Source organism: Dipodomys ordii, unplaced genomic scaffold, assembly GCF_000151885.1.
Source record: "Dipodomys ordii isolate 6190 unplaced genomic scaffold, Dord_2.0 Scaffold88, whole genome shotgun sequence".
NCBI classification, from domain to species: domain Eukaryota; kingdom Metazoa; phylum Chordata; class Mammalia; order Rodentia; family Heteromyidae; genus Dipodomys; species Dipodomys ordii.
In genome coordinates, this window is record NW_012267304.1 from 4,518,347 (window position 1) to 4,538,052 (window position 19,706).

The 19,706-nt window shown below is 35.9% G+C and overlaps 1 protein-coding gene across 1 annotated transcript in view; it reads right to left on the minus strand.

Annotated features, from left to right (window-relative positions):
- The window catches only part of Gucy2f (guanylate cyclase 2F, retinal), an 88,196-nt gene that overhangs the window by 49,330 nt on the left and 19,160 nt on the right, over nt 1-19,706 (minus strand). Inside the window, exons 4-6 of the mRNA XM_013025855.1 lie at nt 8,278-8,632; nt 6,823-6,907; nt 3,451-3,547 (exon numbers count right to left, since the gene is read on the minus strand). Coding sequence (XP_012881309.1) covers nt 3,451-3,547; nt 6,823-6,907; nt 8,278-8,632 — 537 coding nt within the window. The remainder of the gene's footprint in view (nt 1-3,450; nt 3,548-6,822; nt 6,908-8,277; nt 8,633-19,706) is intronic.

Sequence of the window (19,706 nt, forward strand, 5' to 3'; positions counted from 1 at the left end):
ATCAAACTTACGCATAAGTGAAAAGGAAAAGGTCTGTCATTATAAGCAAGATTTTAAAACCCTAGGCTCTCTTATCGGAAGATAGCATTCTATATATGGGGAATACATGAAAACTGACATTGTTTAGACCCCCACACACATACCATTTTTGTGTGAGTTCAAAAGAGAGGAGGTAGAGGGAGGTATGATAGGCTTCACTGGACTAAATGCAAAGAAAAGGCTTATTAAGTCCAAAATTGAGCTATGTTTATTGTTTTGAAATTTTAGAGCCAAACATAAAGACAATTGACATGAACTGTCATTTTTTCATATGGATAACACCAGAGAAATGGTGTTATTTTTGCCAGTCCTAGAGCTTGAACTCAAGGCCTGGCACTGTCACTAAGTTTCTTTTGCTCAAGGTTAGCACTCTACCACTTGAGTCACAGCACTACTTCCAGCTTTATCTATTTATGTGGTACTGAGGAATCAAACTCAGGGCTTCATGCATGATAGGCAAGCACTCTACCAATAAGCCATAGTCCTAGCCCCAGAAATAGGGATTTTTAAGAATAGGTTCCATTTTGGCCACAACTTTACTATATTTTGCTATATTTAAACAATGTTTTTTTTACATAGAATTGAATGCATTTTTCTCAGCATTGATCTTAGTATTGGGATAGCTTCACAGCTTAGATTTCAGCATCGGTACTTTCTACTACTTTGAGATAGGAAACTTCATACAGGGCATATTGAATTTGGTAAATCCAGACAAATTCTGCAACCATGAGAACTAGAGTACTCTAGTAATTTAAAAAATGAAGACTCTAAGTTTTATGGCATGAGGGTGGAGTACATCTTCCAGACATAGGGATAGTTTGGGCTTCCAGCAATATATTTCCAGGAACATGGTATCCTTGTTACAAAAATCATTAGATGATTTAAACAAGAATTAGGGTGTACATGGAAATTAAATGAAGTGGTTGAACAATTAAATTGACTCCAACTGCATGAATATTACTATGTAAATCCATTCTCACTCAGCCAACTAATTAAATATACTTTTAAGTGTCAGATTTAAGCAAATGACCAGTTCAGTCACTGAGATAATTAATTCTCAAACCTGGTATAGTGGTATAGCAACAATTAATGGAACATGGAGACTTTTGACACGCTTAGGTCCTCTCTATATCTTGACACCACTACATAATAGTTTCCAAAGACTACTGTCATTACTGTAGCCACACAGACTGGCATAAGAAAACATGGGAATACTTTCTCTCACATCATTTTTTATGCTTCTGTTTATGAGATTTTCTCTATCTAGGGTGCTTAGAAGAAAAGAAGATAATTAAAACAGATGAAATAAGCTGTGTCTGAGACAATGCAGAGTGATGTGAACTGTATCAAACTTCAGAGAGAAAACATGCTTCTTCCAAAAATGGCAAGTACCACTGAGTTTTGGCCAATTGCCATGATTAGACACAATATTTTTAAATGCTATGTTTTAAAAATATATCCAAATAGTTTTTTAAAAAATATTGGCCAATAATAATTACACATCTTTATGGGGTACAATATGATAGTTTGGTATATTTATACATTTTTTATTGATCAACTTAAGATACTTAGGTTATTTATTATGTAAACCATTTATCATTAGTTGTGATGAGAGCATTCAACATTTTCTCTTCTAGCTATTTTGGATTATATGCTACTACATTGTTATCTATAACCATCCTCATGTAACAGACACATGGAAATCACAACTTTTAAAAAAAAGTTTTTTGTGTATAATTTAAAATTTTTAAAATTCTGGCTATTTTTATATAAACTCTCAGGATGCAAAAGAAAGTGAAAACTAGTTTTGGGTTTTTTTTTGTTTTTTGGGGGGGGGAGGTCGGGTCGTGGGGCCTGAACTCGGCCTAGGCACTGTCCCTCAGCTCTTCAGCTCAAGGCTAGCATTCTACCACTTGAGCCACAGCACCACTTCCAGTTTTTTTTCTGCTTATGTGGTGCTGAGGAATCGAACCCAGAGCCTCATGCATGCAAGGCAAGCACTCTACCACTGAGCCACCTTCCTAGACCGTGAAAACTAGATTTTAACCTGAGTTTCCATCCTTCTTTCTTTAAAACTCGGCTTCAATTCTGGAGCTCTAAAAAGCCTCATTCCACTGACCTGCCTCCTTGGAAGTACTACTGTATTGCAAGCTTCTTTTGTGTATTATGATGCCTATGAACTCTTTTTTGTTATATGATTTGTCTCTCTAATCTGACTGTAATCCCCTTGAAGGCAAGGAACACATGCCATCTCTCACAAATCGTAACCTAAAGCTGGGACATAGTAGCCAGCCCTTAATAGTGATCACGTATTACAGTATAAACAGATTTTTTTTGAAATTCAAACCTCTTTTGTTCATTGATTCATTCATCAAATTTTACAATTATCTTCTCTACTGTAAGCACCATGTCAGGTACCATTCATTAATATTAAAAAAGTATCTCTGCCTTTGAGAAACTAACAATCAGATGTTAATATATAAACAAGTGCTACATGAAGTCATAGCTAAAGTATTGCCTAAAGTACACTGAAATTATTTCCACAACATGGTTCTAAGTCAGTTATATAATTGAAAAGTAACATGAGTTATATATTTAATTTTAGTTGACAATGATCATACATAGTTATATGACATAGTGTGATAATTCAGCATATAAATAATCTTAATGACAAAAATCAAGAAGATTAGCATTTCCATCTCCTAATCATGAATTGCTTATGTTGATAAACTTTAAAAACTGCCTTCTTTTAGTTCTTTATAGAACATATAATAACTCATTATACGTTATTGTAAAATATGTTCATCTCACTGACATATAAAACACTGGAAATTTTCCTCCTACGTATAACTGGACCTATTATCTAAGCTTCTTCTATCTCATTCTCTTCTTCCCCTTCTTAGATTCTAGTTACTATAATTCTGCTCTCTGGTTCTTTGATTGGATTCCACATATTAATAAGATCATGTGGCACTTGTCTTTCTCTGCCTGGCCTATATCCTTAGCCTAATGTCCTCCAGTTCTATCTATATTGAAGTGAATGGAAATATTTTATTCTTTGTTATAGCTTTTGTGTCTAACTTGACTGTAAACTCCTTGAAAGCAAGGGAAAGAAAAATGCTCATAGAATTATGTATTACATTTTAAGCACCTTTACTATCATGTTTAAAAACATGAAAAATACAACTCTAACTCAACATATATAGTGTGTTATTCTGGCATACAAATATTTTTTCTAAATTTTAATGAGATATTTCACCTGTTTTGTTGTAAGTCTTCTAAGTCCTGTGTGTGTTTTGCTTTTGCAGCATATTACAATTCAGATTAGCTATATGTCAAATGCTAAATAGCCATTTGTTGCTTGCTGCTACCATATTGGACATGGCAAAAAGAAAAGAATCTTTTTCTTACCTTACTGCCAAAGTGGGGGTTAATAAATGTCACATCCTCCAAAGTCAGTAGAATTCTGTTGGGTCCTTTAATCAACTGGATTTTATTTATCCGACGCCTGGAACAAGCATGAAATCAGAGGCTCACAGGGGCCTGGGTGTTTTTGCAAAGCCAGGGATGGTTTGCCCTAGATAGTAGCTAAAGAATTTACAAGATAATTGGGAGGAAACCACACATAGATTTGTACCATAAACCTGCAGCAAAGGGAGGCAACAATGATAGGCCTCACAACTTGCAGGTTTGCAGATATCAAAAGAAAAGAAGAAAAAAATAAGCTTGAGGCATCAAAAAAAAGGGTTTGAGGGCAGCACAAGAAGATGTCATTTTAGACTAATAAAATGCTGACCCCACATCAAGAGCACGTGGAAAACATTTAAATTATTCAATTTAAATAATTGAATAATTATTTACTAATTGAATAATTTGAATAATTGAATCATTTAAAATAATTCAATATACTTTCTCATTTAGCACTGTAATCATCCTAATATTGTCAAGGCCAAGAATCATTAATCTTCACTTTATAGACAAAACCACATTAAGGAAACAAAACAAAATTAAGCAAATTGTGTGAGATCCCCTAGCCTTAGGCAGAATTGGAACTTGAATCCTTGGTCCCTGGCTGTAGGCCCAGATTTCTACCCATAAGACCACTTGTCTTACAAAGTTGTATCTATGTGTTGCCAAAGCAACAGGTTGAAAAGTGGAAAAATTCAGTAAGTTGGTTTTTTTGTCTACATGATTCCAAACAAGAGGGCTGACTGAGGTTTTATTTTCCCCTTTTGCTGAATTGGTGACACAAGAGACACAATTTAAACATGCTCTTCTCCAAACATGCCCATTAATTTGCTATGAATATAATTATTTTCTACAAATCAATTACTAGCCATATAGGAGTTTATGATGTCTACCCACAAAGTCAGGTGGGTCTTACCCAGATAATTTGAAGACCTGCAGGTAAGTTTGGATTAGTCAGTGTGCATATTTTATTCTTTTTTGTTCTGGGAACTTGGACATTTTGGCTTTGTTTGTTCTGTAACTCCATAATGGTCAGCCTCTTTCCCCACGAGCCAGAGTGGGGAAAACAACTGCTGAATCAAAATGTTTTGTCAACTTTGTTCTAAGGAGAAATCTATAATGCCACTGTATCTTTAAGTACCAACAATCCAGTCAATTTTTCTCAGTGACTTCTCTGGTTTATAAACAAACAATTAATGTGTTTCTAATTGTCTGCCAACAAATATGTCCCTTATCACGGTGGGAGCTGCTGCCCTGCAGAGAAAATTAAAAGAGCCCTGTAGCGAATTCTTGGGTAGAGTGTATGAATCTTTTGGCAAAGTAAAACATCACTCTCCCTAACTTATCTGTTTCATATGCGAAGAAAATTGTCTTAAAGCAGGCACACCTGCAAAAATAATCATGCAACAAAATAGAATCTAGCAGAAAGCAAATTGGATGGACTCCCAATCCAGAGACCTGGGGGGCAGTGCTGATCCTGTCATTAATTAGCCAGGTGCAAGTGACCTTGGATAAATAATTTAACCTCTTCATGCCTCAGTGTCTTCTATCTGGCAGGATAATAGTCCTTGCATTACCCGCTTTATAGAGTTGTTTTGAAAATCAAATGAGATAATGTATGTGAAAGTGCTCTGAAAAGCGTGAAGCACTATGAAAGTATAAGGGCTCATTATTATCATTATCATCATTAGTATTACAAAGCACGGGAGAGCTTTATAGACAGGCAATGCAATCTGGTTCAGAGGAGTAGGGAGAAAAGAGGAGTTCAAAGAATCCTTTGTTTTGGGGTGGTTGGGTTCCTTGCACATCTTTCTCTCTGGAAAAAAAAACCTTAAACAATCAAAACACAGAAAAGGAAGGAACAGAGAGTCACTCTCCTGCAAGTAATCACCATCTATTACAGAAACTCATCAGCCACTCAGCTCTTCTGATTGCAGCCATGGTGGGCAGAGACAGGGAGGAAGGCAGCAAAGAGCGGGCATCTTTTGTGCTTTGCTAGCTGAAGAACCAGGGACCAAGTGACTCTGGGAAATGATGTGCCTCTCTTCCATCTCTGAGTTTTCTGTGACCACTTGAAGTACCAATTGTCTCAAACTCATTTTCCTCTCCAATCATTTTCCTCTCTAATCATGTCCCTCTCCAATCATTTTCCTCTCCAGTCTTCTTTGCCCTTCAACCCACAAACTCCAAACAAAACCCCCACCCCCATAGGTTTTTTTTTTCTTTTTTCTTCCTTGTGCTTGCTGAAAGCCTAAAGAACCAGTCCATTCAGTGGAAAAGATCAGCAAGGACTATTATTTGCAGGGATTGACTAGTAATGTAAGCAGCTGAGTGAGACTCCATTTTTTTCCACTTTGTCATAGGATATTCTGACATTCCTCCTCAGGGGAGTGGACTGTCATTTATTTTTGCTAATTATCCACGGATATTAAATATTTTATTCCTATTGGTAGCTAAATTAAATGTTATTAAATAGATATTCTTATCAGGTTTATGTTATAGTCACTGAAATTAGACAAAAAAACAACAACAAACTTCCATTTGACTACAAGTATTCATCAAATATATTTTTAACAATTCAAAAGCTGACAACTACTCTGTGGTTTTATCAAGTTTCTAATACTAGGGAGACTGGATAATAGTTTGCATAGTGATAGCAGCACAGTAAACACTAAGGATAACACTTGTTATTATTTCAATCCAGAGCTGAAAGGGTTCTTAAGTATCATCTAATCCAATTCCTTCATTGTATTAATAAAAATATTCTGGTCATCAAGAGAGTTAAGTGGCTTTTCCAAGTTGGTGCAAATATTTAATATACTACAGGTATTTTTCTTAAGGTAATAATATGTCAGACAGGTATTAGAATATGTTCTCCAGTTACTTTAGTTATTTTATCTCTACTGCAGTCCTATGAGTTAGTACCACTATATGTAAAGCTTGGATTCTCTGGGACTCATTAAAATATTCCAACTCCATCCCCTACCACACCATTTGGGGAAGGAGGTAGTTAGAAGGCACACTGCCAAGGGAAAAAAGGAGTATAGGTAGGGAGTAAACAGGTCTGAAAGTACTAGTTCTCCTATTTCCCCATTGTGTTTCTACACAGGCAAGGACACTGACAACACAGCTTGGGAAGTTATTCTTGGCATCATAAAAACACTTCACTCTAAGTGGGACCTGTAGGGATGGAAAAGAAAATCAGTAGGTCATGTAATGAGGCAATTGTACTGAAACATGACTTCCTGGAAATCAATATTAACAAGGCTATTATGGGCTTGTATTTTGTATATACAAAAAGAACCCAAAATGTACCTTATAAAGTAAGCAAATCCAGTAATAGACAGCAAGGCTAGCAGCAAAGCAAGGCAGACCATGATGGCAAAGGCGGGGTCGATGCCTGCAGAGAGGAAGAGGAAGAGGAAGAATGGCATTATTAGAGAAAAGCAGTAAATAAAGGGCACCACAGAGCGACTCCTCATGCTTTCTGGTGACTCTAAAATCAAGCCACATCTACCTAGCCTAATTCCATTTTTCTACAGCACAGTCTGTCTTGTTGACTTTATGGACACAGAAAGCAATTCACTGTTCTAAAGCAAAACCACTCACCACTCCGACAATAACAAATCACATGAATTAAGACTGACCAGGGTGCTTCTTTGGAGAAAAAAAAAGTCTACAAATGGAAAACTTTGAGTATCTTAATTTAAGTTGGACAGCAATAGAGTTCTTGAGAGGAAAAAAGTATGTTATCTCACCTGTGAAGGGTGAGTACTGCATTGCCTTCATAAAATAAAAGACCTTTATAATTCTTCAGAGCCCACAGACCTCATGGTTTTATAGATGAAACTGTGGTACACTTCCTTCAGGGGTGAGGACGACTGCTTTGAATAATTATGTTTTCAACACATGTAAATTATTCTCTATATAAGATAAATATTTGAATAGGTTACTAGGGAAATATATGAAGTATGAGTGAATAGGTGGTTGGGTAGGATATGTTAAAGCAAAATACAAATCAAAGCCTATTTTGAATATATGCATTTGGGTTGGGAAAGAGGTAGTGCAAACTTGCATAAGAGTAACATGGGCCACTCCAAAGGTACCCTCTGGCGCTCAGAAATTTGATTGACTCCTACTAGTCAATCAAACTGCAAGTATTTACTGGATGCCTGTTGTTTTGAGCAGTTGGAGGATCATAAGAATTATTACTTATAGTACCTGCCCTCAGGGAGCAGTATATTTGGGAAATGGAGAGCCACCAGTACACAAGAAACAATTGAAAAGCAATTTTGTGCTAAGCTGTGAGGCATGGACTTTTACTGCAATGGGAATTCAGAGAGGAGATGGTGTTAAATATGCTATTTCTGTTGTAAGACCAGACTGACAGCAAAGTCAGGTTCAAAGAAGCTGTTCAAGGAACAGATAAGTGATCTAGCAAGAGACAATCATGGGTCACAGCTACAAACGATCAAGGAAAAGGCAAATTCTTTCCTCATATTAGATTAACCTGTTAGAGAAAGCGTGAGATCCTTTCAAAAATGAATGATGGAGAGACTTTTAAATTGTAGATGATTATTTCTGGCTGGAAAGTCCCTTTTGTTGTCCTTATTTTAATTAAGAAGATAAAGTACCAAGATATTTACACCACCTGACTGCAAAAGCATTTCTTTATGATGGTTGCAATATTAAAAATAGGCCTTGTCTTATAGCGGTAGCTAGTAACCCAAGCTAATTTAAATTGACTACCAGTGATTTTCCATTCCTTACCTCCTCGGCAGATCTTCCCTTCTGCAAACCAGCATTTTGCATCTGCACTAGGGGGCCTGCCACCAGGGAAGTGAATAGGGGTCCCTCTGAACCGTAGCAGCTCCATTTCCATGTCCACAGTGTAGGTGCTATAGAGTTCCCATTCTTTCCAGTTGGTGTCCAGGATTACATATTCTGAAATGCCATTTCCATTTGAATCTGTTCTTATTAACTGGTTGAATCCATAGAATTGCAAGTTTCTGGAATGCTGAACCAGGCTGCCAGCACTTGCCTGTCCATTTTCTTTCATCGCATGATCCATGGCTTGTGCGATAAAGTAGATGGAATTGAAGATGGTTCCAAACAACGGGGAGACCTAGTTTTAAAATTATTTACAATTATCTTGAGCCCTAGCTGTACTAGAGCTATCTCAGAGTATATTCCAAGCCTGTGTTCATTCTTATGTGCTGTACGTCTGAATGGAGTAAAGCTTTGAAGACCCGGAGGAAAAAAGAATGTTTCTGAGGACTTGGTTTCTCGCCTGAATTTTTCTGCTTTTCTCCCCCAGGCCTTCACATCTTTAAATATATCAAATATGACAATTTTATGGGCAAACCAAGTCATACATAATATATTTTTATGTTACTAAACTAAGAAAGTGATTTAGGGTTATAAAGGACACTAAAAAACAACAAACATGGAATAGACAAGAGGAGTTCAGAGAAACATTACCAGGTTAATTATGGGTGCATTATGCATGGCACAATCATTTGGCTGCCAGCATCAAAGTGGTAGGTATGTGTGGAAATACTGTAACTAGTGGGTCTCCACATCAGATATATCTGTCTTGTTTTACTTCAAAATGTCTGTTCTCCTAGGCACATGCTCCCCAGAGAAAGTGAACACTAGAATCCAATTTTAAACACATACACATATAGATACCAATGTTAGAGTGCATAAATAATGGGGGTTTTAATAAGAAAAAAACCCTATATTCTATTAGTGTGCTGAGTAGCACTAGGGAGAAGCCACTGTAAACTAACAAGACTGCTAAGTAGACTGCATGGATATTCCTGCTCAATAAGTACAGGAAAAGTCAGAATATTTGTACACTATGCCTCATGCACTGCTCATTAACATCATGACATATCTTGGTCCAAACTTTGTCTTTTGTTCCTAAAAGTACAAACGAAAGTCAATCTTCTTTCCTCTGAAACCCCTCCCCATCAAATATATACAGTCATAGCATCATATATGATTCTATAATATTCACTTCTAGTATGGAGTTCAAAAAGGCTATGGTGAGGGAATTTTTACCAAGCTTCAAGAAAAGTTGATATTTACTACTTTTGCTTCAATCTAGAAAGCTAATCTCCTACCTGTGAGGAAAAAAAATAGAAATTGAAAATTGAGTAAGCGGTTTTTGTATTCGAAATCCAAGTGAAGGCGTAGAGAGATGTAATAGCTAGCAATACTTTCATGCCTTGTTAATGTAGAGCAGGGTTTCCTCTGCCCTAGCTACCTAGTAGAATTACCCAAGAAGTGTTAAAAGCATCAACGTCAAACCTAACCCACACAACAGAATGAGACATGTTAAGTATGGGATCTAGCAATCATTATTATAAGTTTGATAAGGATTCTAATACTTGCTTGAGAGTTCAAAACCAGTGGTATGGAAATTGGCATAATGGCCTGTGGTCTGTTCCTAGGGTTTTAATGTCTGAGCAAGTCATTTGCCATGTCTCTCAGAGTTTCAGTTTTTCCCACTTAGGGTACAGAATTGTGAATATCTAAATCTTGTAAGTTATCTGGTCTATAGCTATAGATAGCAAAAAGAGGTTCAGATAAATCAAGTAATCTGTCAAATGCACTCGTCTCCAGGTCTCCTTGTTTTAAGCTGCTCATTCTGGACTGAGGTATATGTTCTCTGTGATTGTTTATAGTTCTGAATTCTGAAAATTCCTAATCCTTCTTCTAGTCCTGGGACCAAATTTAGCATGCAGACATTTCTTTTGTTTGGCCTACATCTATCCTTCTGACCTCATAATATTGAAGTGCTCCAAAAGTCAGTTCCTGGTCCTCTTTTCTATCTACACTCTTTCCATTAGTGGTCTTTTTGCTTTCATGGATTTTATTTATTTTTTTCCTATGGCATATTTATTCCATCTCTCTCAGATTTGTAACTCTTCAGAATGCTCACATAGCCCATTACCTACTTTGAGATTTCAATGTTAAATTTCAATATGCTCAAAATTGATGTTCATACCTAATCCTTCTGCTCCATCTACATTGCATCTTCTTACCAATTTTACCCCAAATAACAGAGATAATTACCAGCAGACCTGAAATCCATACCTCAGTCTCCTGCATTTTATTCCAATGATCTTCCTTCATCAATCTACCTGAACATGTACTGTGTGGAAATAAATCATAAATAGATAATGATACCACTAAGATATGCACACTTAGTTGCCTACCATACAATGGGGTCTCTTAAGTTTCTCCTGATTCCTCATTCTAATTGTCTTAGATTCTCCATTAGATTGTCTTTAGTATTTCCAAAAGACCTTGAATTCTTTCTGGGTTTCAGTAGGTTATAAAATGAAATAAAGGACAAAAGTAGAGTACAAAATCAGTGCTAGTAAAACAAATGAGTGGGCAAACCACAGGGCAACAAGTTCCTTAAAGCAGAGAACTGTTTTGAAAGTCACAGAATCTTTGGGGAAAGAGTCTTCATCTACATATAACCAAAAGCAAATATTGAAATTCTTAAAATCAGTACACCTGCCTATGAGTTAATTTACTTCACTGCTTTTTCAGCAGCCAACCTATACAGCCCTTTGTGCTTCAGAATGACTCCTGTTAAACTGACAATTCCCTAAGATGACAGAAACTTGAATCCTGTTCTTCAGAATTTTCTAGCCTTCTTAATGTGTTACACACACACACACACACACACACACACACACACACATACAAACACACACAACCACAAAAGTATGGTAGAAAAACAGAGCATAGTTGTAGAAACAAAATTTAGTTGCAAAAGAAAGGCTATCAAAATGGCCAACTGTTTACATAAGGGCTGAAATTTGTACTCCTCCCTTAAGCAATGGGAATTCCTCTTCCTATAAGTCAAAAGTATACTCTATGGATATCAATCACAAATGTTCTCTAGTTGCACTTGCTGAAAATAATAAGAAGGCGAAGAGATGAAAGATGGAACAAAGGAAGAAGGGATATTCCTTATAATTCTCTGCCATAACTACTCACCCAGCCCCAAAGAAGTAAAACAGAACTGGAAATGACTGTCAAGCATGACCTTCTTGACATCACACCGTAGAATGGTAAGACCTGTGATGATTCAGTCTGTCATTTTGCCTACTGTGGAGACCTGAACCTGAAGAAATGAGTGAGTTGCGAATAAATAAATAACTGAAACATAACATTGATTTTCATTTAATGACATCAGATAGCTCTACCTTGAGCATTTCAATTTTTTTTTTTTGCATTTCAAAATTTTTAAATGTTAGAGTAAGGTCCAAGCTGGAGGCAGTGATATTTGAGTTTGTTCAGTTTAATGATTCACACTGTTAAGTTGATTATCCTCAACATCGATTTACAATGCTTGAGAAAGACATAAAACTGGCTTCCAAGGAATTTTGAATCCAGAAGTGTACATTAAAACACATCAGGCTTGGAAAGCCATCACTTGAAGAACATCATTTTGGACAAAATGCCAGGTACATGCAGAAAATGAGAAACCAAAAGGTAATTGAATTTTTGTTACTAAATATGGTACCTCCAATAATGTAGGACAGCAATATTGAACAAGAGATGGATAACAGGCCATTCTACTTAATATGATGCTCATGAACACAATGGTGTTATTTTATATAGAATGGGGGACAGACAATTTTAGCCACTGTAAGCTCTGAACAATCTTTCCTGACAATCTGTCTAGTGAGCCTCTTCTGGAAATGCCCCAGCCCTAACCACATCCCTTTCAGCTTAACAATACCCCACTAGGCACCATATTTAGGATAATAGAAAACAATAAGAGTAAGGAGTGTGAGGTACTCCAGGCTTGCTAAGAATCTCCAAAAATTTCCTTTCCTTAGCCAAATAAGGCTACATCTGGAAAAAATATCAAAATGTGTATTCTATTAATATACACTTGTAGCCAATAGATGCTCATTAAAAGAAAAAGGAGCCAATTGGTCAAGCATGTAATTCTAGCTACTCAGGAGGCTGAGATCTGAGGATAGCAGTTCAAAGCCAGCCTGGGCAAGAAAGTCAGTAAGACTCTTATCTCCAATAAACTACTAAAAATGTCTGAAGTGGAGCTATGGCTCAATAGTAGAGTGCTAGCCTTAAGCAAATGAAGCTCAGGGAAAACACCCAGACCCTGAATTGAAGCCCCAGGACTTTCTCTTTCTCTTTCTTTCTCTCTCTCCCTCTCCCTCTGCCTTCCTCCCTCCCCCCTCTCTCTTTTACACACACACACACACACACACACACACACACACACACATTGGGATTCAAGGCAAAGGAAGAATTAAGGCTTCAAACCTAATTTCTGTATCTATCATGTGCCAAAGCAAAGATCCAAAGTGATTGTACTTGCCCAATCATCCTGAGACTATATTAGGAAGTTTGTTACTGGTCCCCCGAAAAAAATCTTTCCATTTTTATTTATTGTTGTGTTTTCAGAGGCCTTCCTAAAGTCTTTGTACTCCCCTCTGTCTAAAGTGTAAGTAACTTATTAATGTTAAGTTGCTTTACTAAAGCATTTGCATTGCACATTATTAGCACAGTGTAATAAAATACAATAAGCTTGATGCCTTAAATGCTCAGGTTCTGATAGCACCCTTGGGTTTATCTACCACTTGCCTCCTATATGACTGTGGAAAACTTATTTGAATCTTTAATTTCTTTATTAATAATATATCTAATTTGTAGGCTTATCTTAAATAATTCCTAGTTTAAAGCAACTAAATACATAGGCCTATTATTCTTTGCATTTCACAAGAGCACAGAGTTCTGGTAACATCTTGGAAGTATGATGTTTAAGTCCTTTGTCCAAATCTTGAATCTGTGACCAGTTTTAAACAGTGCTGAATGGTAAAACTGTCCCATTTTGTTGGAGAAAATATATAATTTTTCTCTACTATATATGCCTTCCAAAGTGTCTGAATCACAGTAAAAATAAAAATAACCACTTTAATAATATTTAGTAATGATAGCATTTACTGAGAAGTTATTAATTTCCAAACAAGTTCATCTAGGCTTTAACTCATTTCATCCTCACAGCAACTCTGTAAGTTAGGTATGATTATTATATCCAACTTAAAATAATGAAAGAAGATACAGAGAACTTAAATAGACAGGGTACTCTGCTTTCAAAGCCCATGTTTTAACAATAAAATACTTGTTAAATTAATTCATGAGCTGTAGTAAACTCACCAATAAAAGAATATCACACAAAATCTTTTGTGACTTATTTTTTTACTTCATGATTTTCCATAGATATCTTTATTAACTATCACTCTCAAACAATAAGGAGAGCAAGGAACAAAAGTAAAGTTCAATAGCTAATGATATGTGTAATCCTAAACCAGACGATATGAGGTTAGAAAGCTGCTATCCAAGTGGTAATTGATTCAGCAAAGTAGAGGCCAATCAAAACTAAAAACCTGCAGGAAAGAATATTGATAAGATACAAGCAAATATGCCCCCTCAGAATCCTAGGTAGGATTTGTAATTAGAGAAGCTAAGTGCTATACAAGTAAAGTAAGGCTGAACACCAAACAAGAGGGAGCATTCTTTGTACATTTGTGGAAGGAGCAGTGAGATAAGCCCATCCTCACCTCCAATTAGAAGAGCCAGACCTTTGAAGAAACAGGCTAAATTGATTCAAAGCAGCTCCAGAACAAAGAACATTAGAAGTGACATGAGGCACAAAAAGCTGTGACAAAGTTAAACTCTCAATAATTTATAGTGAGAATCTGTTTCTTTCACAAAACATTGTTCCCAAAGGACTGGCAGCAAAGATTATCATTCTCAAGGCAATAGGAAAACACTCCTCCAAAGAAAATGATTGGGAAATGGCACTGTGGCTCAAAGTAGTACAGCGCTAGCCTTGAGCAAAATGAGCTCAAGGACAGTGCCTAGGTCCTGAGTTCAAGCCCCATGATTAAACAAAAATAAAGAAAGAAACTGACCGGTTCAAGATCCTTGACATATAGACTAAAAACAAAGAAGGAAACAAAATAACAGCTCTACTCTGAAAGCCACTGAACAATATATCTACCATGCACATAGACCTTCAAATCTGCATTTTAAAGCAACATTTTTAAATACAGCTAGCCATAATTGCCAGACATACAAGAAAGGCCTCCAATATAAAATAGAAAGCCCAAATCAACAAAACATGAAAAGTAGGAACTGAGGAAAAGGAGATTAAAAACAGATCAACAAAACTTTGAAGAAGCAACAATGAGTATATTCAGGGAAATAAGTGAAAATACATATGAGTTTTATATCTACAGATTCTTCCAAGTGCAAACCCAAAATATTGGGGGAAAATATATCTGTATTGAAATATGTATACATTTTTATCATCATTTCTGAAATAATACAATATAACAGCTGTTTAGTGTTTCCATTATTAGGTATTACAAATCATCTAGACATGATTTAAAGAATACACAGAATGTGTGTAGGTTATATGCAAATATATATCAGTTATGTAAAGTACATGACCATTCACAGATTTTGGTATCTGTAGGGGGAGTTTCTGAAACCAATGCCCTGTAGATACCAAGAGACCCACACAAAAGCACAATGCTGTTAAAATGTAATGGACTCAAGGAAAAATATGATAGTTAAATGCTTTTAATGGTAAAATTTGAGAGTGCAAAATGGAGAAACAGAGAAGAAAACTAAAAATAGATATGGAACATACAAAAAAATTAAGAAATAATTATTTAAATTATTAAATAGTAAGACAATTAAAAAAGATCTAAGGGAGATGATACCTTTACATGAAAAACATAGTTGCACCTCCATGTTTATTAAACTACTATTCACAATAGCCAAAATATGGCATCACCCCAGATGCCCTTCAGCAAATGAATGGGTAAAGAGAAAGTGGTATCTTCACATAATGGAATACTACTCAATCATATAAAAGAATGAAATTCTATCATTTGTAGCACCATAGATAGAACAGGACTTTATGTTGAGTGAAATAAGGTAAATACTGAAAGACAAATATCACATGTTCTCACTCATTTGAGGAAAGTAATAAGTAACGTCATAAATGTACCAAACAGAATAATGCTCACTAGGGAAGGGGCAGTGGGAATAGAAGAAAATTTAAAAGGATTGGGAAGTATATTAGGGGAAAGGGAAGATGAAGTGGGACCAAGAATAGAAGGGAATCTAGACATGATTAGTGCATGCATGGAAATATTGCAATTAATTCCATTAACTTGTACAAGTAATATGTGAATATATTAAAATATAAATAATTATAATAAAAACAGAAGTATATATCATTATTTTTATGTCTTGTCCATTTATTTTAACAAAATAATATTTCTAATTCCTTAGTATAGAAAGTATCAGTGCTGGACACCAGTAGCTTACCCCTGTAATCCTAGCTACCTAGGAGCCTAAGATCTGAGGATCTCAGTTCAAAGCCAGCCTGGGCAGGAAAATCTGTGAGACTCTTATCTCTAATTAACCACCAGAAAACTGAAAGTGGTGCTGTGGCTCAAGTGATAGAGCATTCGTCTTGAGCTGAAGAGCTGAGGGACAGCGCCCAGGCCCAGAGTTCAAGCCCCACGGCGAACAACAAAAAAAGTATCAATTCAAGATACTTTACATCTAACTAATAGTATTTCTAGAGAGAACAAAGACAATGTTATTGAAGAAATTATTAAATCATAATACGTAAGAAAATTTCTAAAGAGGGGAAAGCTTCTAAATCAAAAGACCTCATCAAAGATGCAGCATATGTGTAAAAGACTCAGAAATCAGCATGTTAATTCATAGCATCAGAAATAAAGGGAAAATCTTGAAGACTTCTGCCAGGTGGAGGAATGAAAACAAGTCACATTAAAAGATTATACATAACAGCTGCATTGCTCTTCTCAATACCAACAGTAGAAATTAGAAGACAATGTGCCATGTCATCAAAAGACTGGGGGGAAATGATTTTACACTCTGATTTATATACTCAACCAAACTATTAATCAATAGTGAGGACAGAATAATGACTTACTTACATGCAAAAAATGTCAAAATTTTAACTCCTGTGTACCTTTCTGAGAAACCAATAAAGATGTGCTCCATAAAAAATGACCGAATAAACCAAGAAAATGGGAGTCATGAAAGGCATGAAATAGTCAACTTAGCATAGAAGAAAAAGAGAACAGGAATTTCCAGATTGATGAAGATGGAGTTTCCAGCATAATATATGTGCAACAGTCTTATGATTAGTAAGTTCAGATGGGAATAAGAGGATAGAGAGCTTCATGAAAAACAAAATTAATGAGGGATTTATCAGGTTTTACCATGTATAAAATTGTTTTGAGAGGATTTTATGCCGTGTCAGGAAGTGTGGGCTGAATTACAAATTCAAATTAAGGTATGTTTATTTTGTGTATAAGGTAACATTTTCCAATTCATGTGGTATACAATGGTTGTAATTCATACCACACACAAACTTTTGATTTTTACTCTATCATCATACTTAGGCATTGTGCTAAAAATGCTACCTATATAGATTTAAATTAAAAATAAGTGCGTGCGTGTGTGTGTGTGTGTGTGTGTGTGTGTGTGTGTGTGTATGTGTGTGTGTTGGTATTAGGGCTTGAACACAGTAGTTAGGCACTGCCCCTTAGTTTTTCAATCAAGGCTAGAGCTCTCCCACTTGAGCCATACTTCCTTTTCAGTGGCTAATTGGAGATCAAAATCTCAAGGACTTCCCTTTCCCAGGCTAACTTCAAACTGTTATCTTCATATCTCAGCCTCCAGAGGAACTGAGATTACAGGCTTGAGCCACTGGTACCCAGCTTACTTTACTTTCTAAAGCAGCAAAAAATAAATTCAAAGGAATTGCAAACCACTGTTGTGGGTAATGTAGCTTACATATAAAATTTTCAATTTCGTTGAAAGTTTCTGGGCAAGAGAATAACAATCATCTTGTTAATGTATTTGCTTACACATTTGTAATATACTAAAATATGCTTAACAATGTCTCTATATTTGCCTTTTTGTCATATAAATACTTCAACCTTGCCTGATTTCAAGTTACCAAAATAATGACACTGAGCAGATCTGGGGGATAAAAGGTACCCAGTTGGCTTCAGTGAACTGGCTGTAATATACCAGACAAAAACTTCCTGTGTTGTTTACTGTTATAGTGCCTACTACATGGCAGTAACTCCATAAATAATTTGCCTGATGACTGAATAGGGTGGGGAAAAAGCAGCAGAAATCTAAGAGATAGGTAGGCATACTGAAGGAATGCTATAATCTGATCTGAGAAAATACCACTTAAGATTCTAAAAGTGAGAAAACCTCTGCCAGTAATGAGAAAACTTCAAAAGTATAGGAAGCCAAATCAAATTGTAATGTAGATACTGGGTCACCATCAACCAACAAAGTCACTCTGGTCACAACAGAGAAACAATGATAAAGAAGGTAGGTGTGAGCTAGGCATTTTTCTAACCACTGCAGACATGTTACTCTGTTTAATTTTCACAATAATCCTGGAAGACATAGCTCCTCATTTTACAGCTGGAGAAACAGAACTATAAACTCCAAGCAATCTACATAAGCTAATAAGACCTTGAGAACTTGAATTTATATTTTTATAAATTTCTTTAACTGATACACAAAATATAAAAATTATACATGCTAATAAGATAACACATGATATTTGTACAATGTTTAACTCAAATTAAACGTATGTCTTTTATATCATTCATCATATGTTACTGGCAAAAAAAATTCAAAATTATTTCCTCTAGGTTTGGAAATCTATATTTTTATTATCTATAGTCACTTCTACCATGCCAGAACTTCTTATCCTATTTAACTGTAACTTAGTACTCATTTGATCAATCTTTCTCCTGAGAGCTGGGATTTAAACACAAGTTTGCCTAACTCCTTATCATATGTTCTTCCTGCTATACCAACTGCCTTCAAAAATACATTTCATCGGAGTAAATTTGAAAATGGCGGTTTTGCTTATCAGAGACATGAAGATAATTGTATCATCTTTTATTATTTTTTGATTGATGGTCTAACCTAGATACCTACAAAGAGAGAGTAGAAATGCATCCAGGCAGGCTTTAAAAAAAATAAGCTTTGGATTCTTTGTTGTAGCTCTCTTGTCTAAAGCAGAGTGCGTGCTGCCTAGCAACCAAGCTAATGGCGTCTCGGGTTTTGGGTTTGTTTTTTTTTTTGCCTTAATTACCTTATGTTTTCCACAGACTCAAAGGGATTGAATCAAATATCAAGAGTGCAAGGTCTGAGTTTGTATATCATATGTGCTCATACATATGTACCACATACACACACACACCTCTTTCCCTCCAACCTATTAGTAATGTAGAAAAAGTAGAAAGATGACATAGAGTTTATTTATTTGATGCCATATTATTGGCTAAAAACTATTAAAATGCCACCTATAAAAACAGCACAAAACTAGTTTGATCAACAGTTGTTTGCAATTCAAGGCTCCTTACAATTCTTGACTAAATTGACCAGTTGTTTCAAGTTATATGTGCCTGTGTGTCTCCTAAAAGAGAGATTATAGGCATACCCTTAACAAGAAAATTTGGATTCAGCAATGCTAATATTTTTCATAGTCACTTTTTTTTTTGTCCATCGTAGGGCTTGAACTCTGGGCCTGGCTGCTTCCCGTGAGGTCTTGAGCTCAAGGCAAGCACTCTACCACTTGAGCCACAGTGCTACTTCCAGTCTTCTAGTAGTTTACTGGAGGTAAGAGTCTCACAGGCTTTCCTGCACGGGCTGGCTTTGAACCACAATCCTCAGATCTCAGCTTCCTGAGTTGTTAGGATTATAGGCGTGAGCCACCAACACCCAGCAATTTTCTCATTCTTGAACAGAGAACAAGAGAGGATATTTCCATTTGCATGTAAGGACTACAAATATCATTTGGGAACCATAAGAAGACAAGCATTATAAGGGAATGCTAGTATAGCATTGCTTGTAAAAATAATGTTGAAAAGAACCTGATTCATTGATGACATTATTGAATTTCTGAGTTAAATCCACCTGGGAGCTCCTCTACTTCATTTATAAAAACGATTTGTTCTATAGGCCAATTTGTGTTGAGGTGCTAAGAGTCTGAATCAATAAAACTGATACAGTATACTAGTAAATACTTGAACTTGAAAACTTATATATGT